Source organism: Clytia hemisphaerica, unplaced genomic scaffold (assembly GCF_902728285.1).
Source record: "Clytia hemisphaerica strain Z4C2 unplaced genomic scaffold, Clytia hemisphaerica genome assembly, whole genome shotgun sequence".
Classification (NCBI taxonomy): domain Eukaryota; kingdom Metazoa; phylum Cnidaria; class Hydrozoa; order Leptothecata; family Clytiidae; genus Clytia; species Clytia hemisphaerica.
This window is the reverse complement of record NW_027103834.1, coordinates 72932-74722: the sequence shown is the minus strand read 5'-3', so window position 1 is coordinate 74722 and position 1791 is coordinate 72932. Positions and strand designations below refer to the sequence as shown.

The following is a 1791-nucleotide window of genomic DNA, read 5'->3' as shown; positions in this document are numbered from 1 at the left end:
TTTTTCTTTGAAACAGAAAATTTCCCAAGCTTCTTTTATCACGCAAATTGACAGCTGAGAAATATAGTGCACTATAACGGTAGGGTTAATCAAGAGAAAATGCACTGAAAGGGTACCTTTTCAGCCATATTGAACTGCACTGTAAGGGTACGATTTTGAAAAGCAGATTTTGCGCGGCACATACCGTCGTTTTGAAATCGAGTGTCCCCGGCCCCCTCCTTCACTGAGCCTTCAGCTTCTTGTTACTTTCAAAGTAAATCATCCTTGATGTACTGGTGGAGTTGAGTTGGTATTCGTTCATATTCACCAGAACCATCAACTCCGCCAGCAGATTCATCAGAACCATCAACTCCACCAGCAGATTCATCAGAACCATCAACTCCACCAGCAGAATCACAAGAACCATAAGATCCATCAGTAGATTCACCAGAACCATTAATTCCACCAGCAGAATCACCAGAACCATCAAATCTATCAACAGATTCACCAGAACCATCACCTTCACTAGCAGAATTACCAGAACCATCAATTCCATCAGCAATTTCACCAGAACCATCAATTCCACCAGCAGATTCACCAGAACCATCAATTCCACCAGCAGATTCACCAGAACCATCAACTCCACCAGGAAGGTTAACCAGAACCATCAATTCCACCAGCAGATTCACCAAAACCATCAAATCCACCAGTACATTTACCAAAACCTATAATTTCCCAGTGACTTTTTTCTGGGGTCACATCTTGGGGCAAGTGGGTCACATCTTAGGGCAGCTTTTTGGGGTCACATCTTGGGGCAGCTTTTCGGGTCAAATCTTGGGGCAAACGGGTCACATCTTCATAATGGTCTACCTGGACGACAAGCATATCAAATTGACTTCAATTTGGTTGAATCTTTAAGAGACTATCACTTCAAATTAATAACAATTGCCAAAATCTTTGGTATTAACCACACGGCATTGTGGAGAAAGATGAGAGATGAAGGTTACAATTTCAGTTTCGAATACTCAGATATGAGTGAAGATGAATTAGATAGTGAAGTAGCTAAAATCAAACAATGTCATTCTCTAGTAGGTGAAAGAATGGTATGTGGTATTTTAAGAAGTACAGGGTTTCACCTTCGAAAAAATAGAGTAAGAGCTATCCACAAAGTTGGCCCCATAAATACTGTTAAAAGATGGCTGCAGGCTGTGGAGTGGTGGCAGGGGGGGGGGGCAGCTTTTGAGAAGGGGCGCCCAAAAATAAGGGACGCCCAAAAATAAGGGACTCCAAGAAGGATTTTTCAGGCGCCCATATCGAAAGATTGACAAATGAAAAATCAAAAATGGCGACCATCATCACCTCAAAAACTCAAAATTTTCTGGCTCGCTTCGCTCGCACACTCCCTTTTTTGTGTTCATAATGAGCGTATAGAGAGGGGCGCCAAAAACAAAATATCTTTAAAAAGGGCGCCATATTTGCCTTGGCCACCCCAGAGAAATTTTCACACCACGCCACTGACCTGCAGCGAATCCCTCGATGAGTGTTCGCTAGAGTGAAATCATTCAACTGATGACCTCAATAATGCTTCCCCTAGTTGACCACTACAAAACTTTATTTACGAACCAAATGTATTTCACTTTTACACTAACAAACTTCACTTACACAGTGACTAACTCAAATCCCTACACAAACTAACACATAAAAATAATAAAAAAACCAACCTGAATGTTTGAAACTCCTAACAGAAGAAACATAAACAACATAAAATCTACAATATCACGAAGATAAACGATTACTCTTTCCGAGTCCAAT

At 41.2% G+C, this 1791-nt stretch overlaps 1 protein-coding gene across 1 annotated transcript; it reads right to left on the bottom strand.

Annotated features, from left to right (window-relative positions):
* Nucleotides 1–248: 248 nt before the first annotated feature.
* On the bottom strand, nt 249–677 carry LOC136807002 (sericin-1-like). Its single transcript, XM_067063578.1, has one exon. It carries the CDS (start codon nt 675–677, stop codon nt 249–251), a length of 429 nt encoding a protein of 142 aa, XP_066919679.1.
* Nucleotides 678–1791: the final 1114 nt, after the last annotated feature.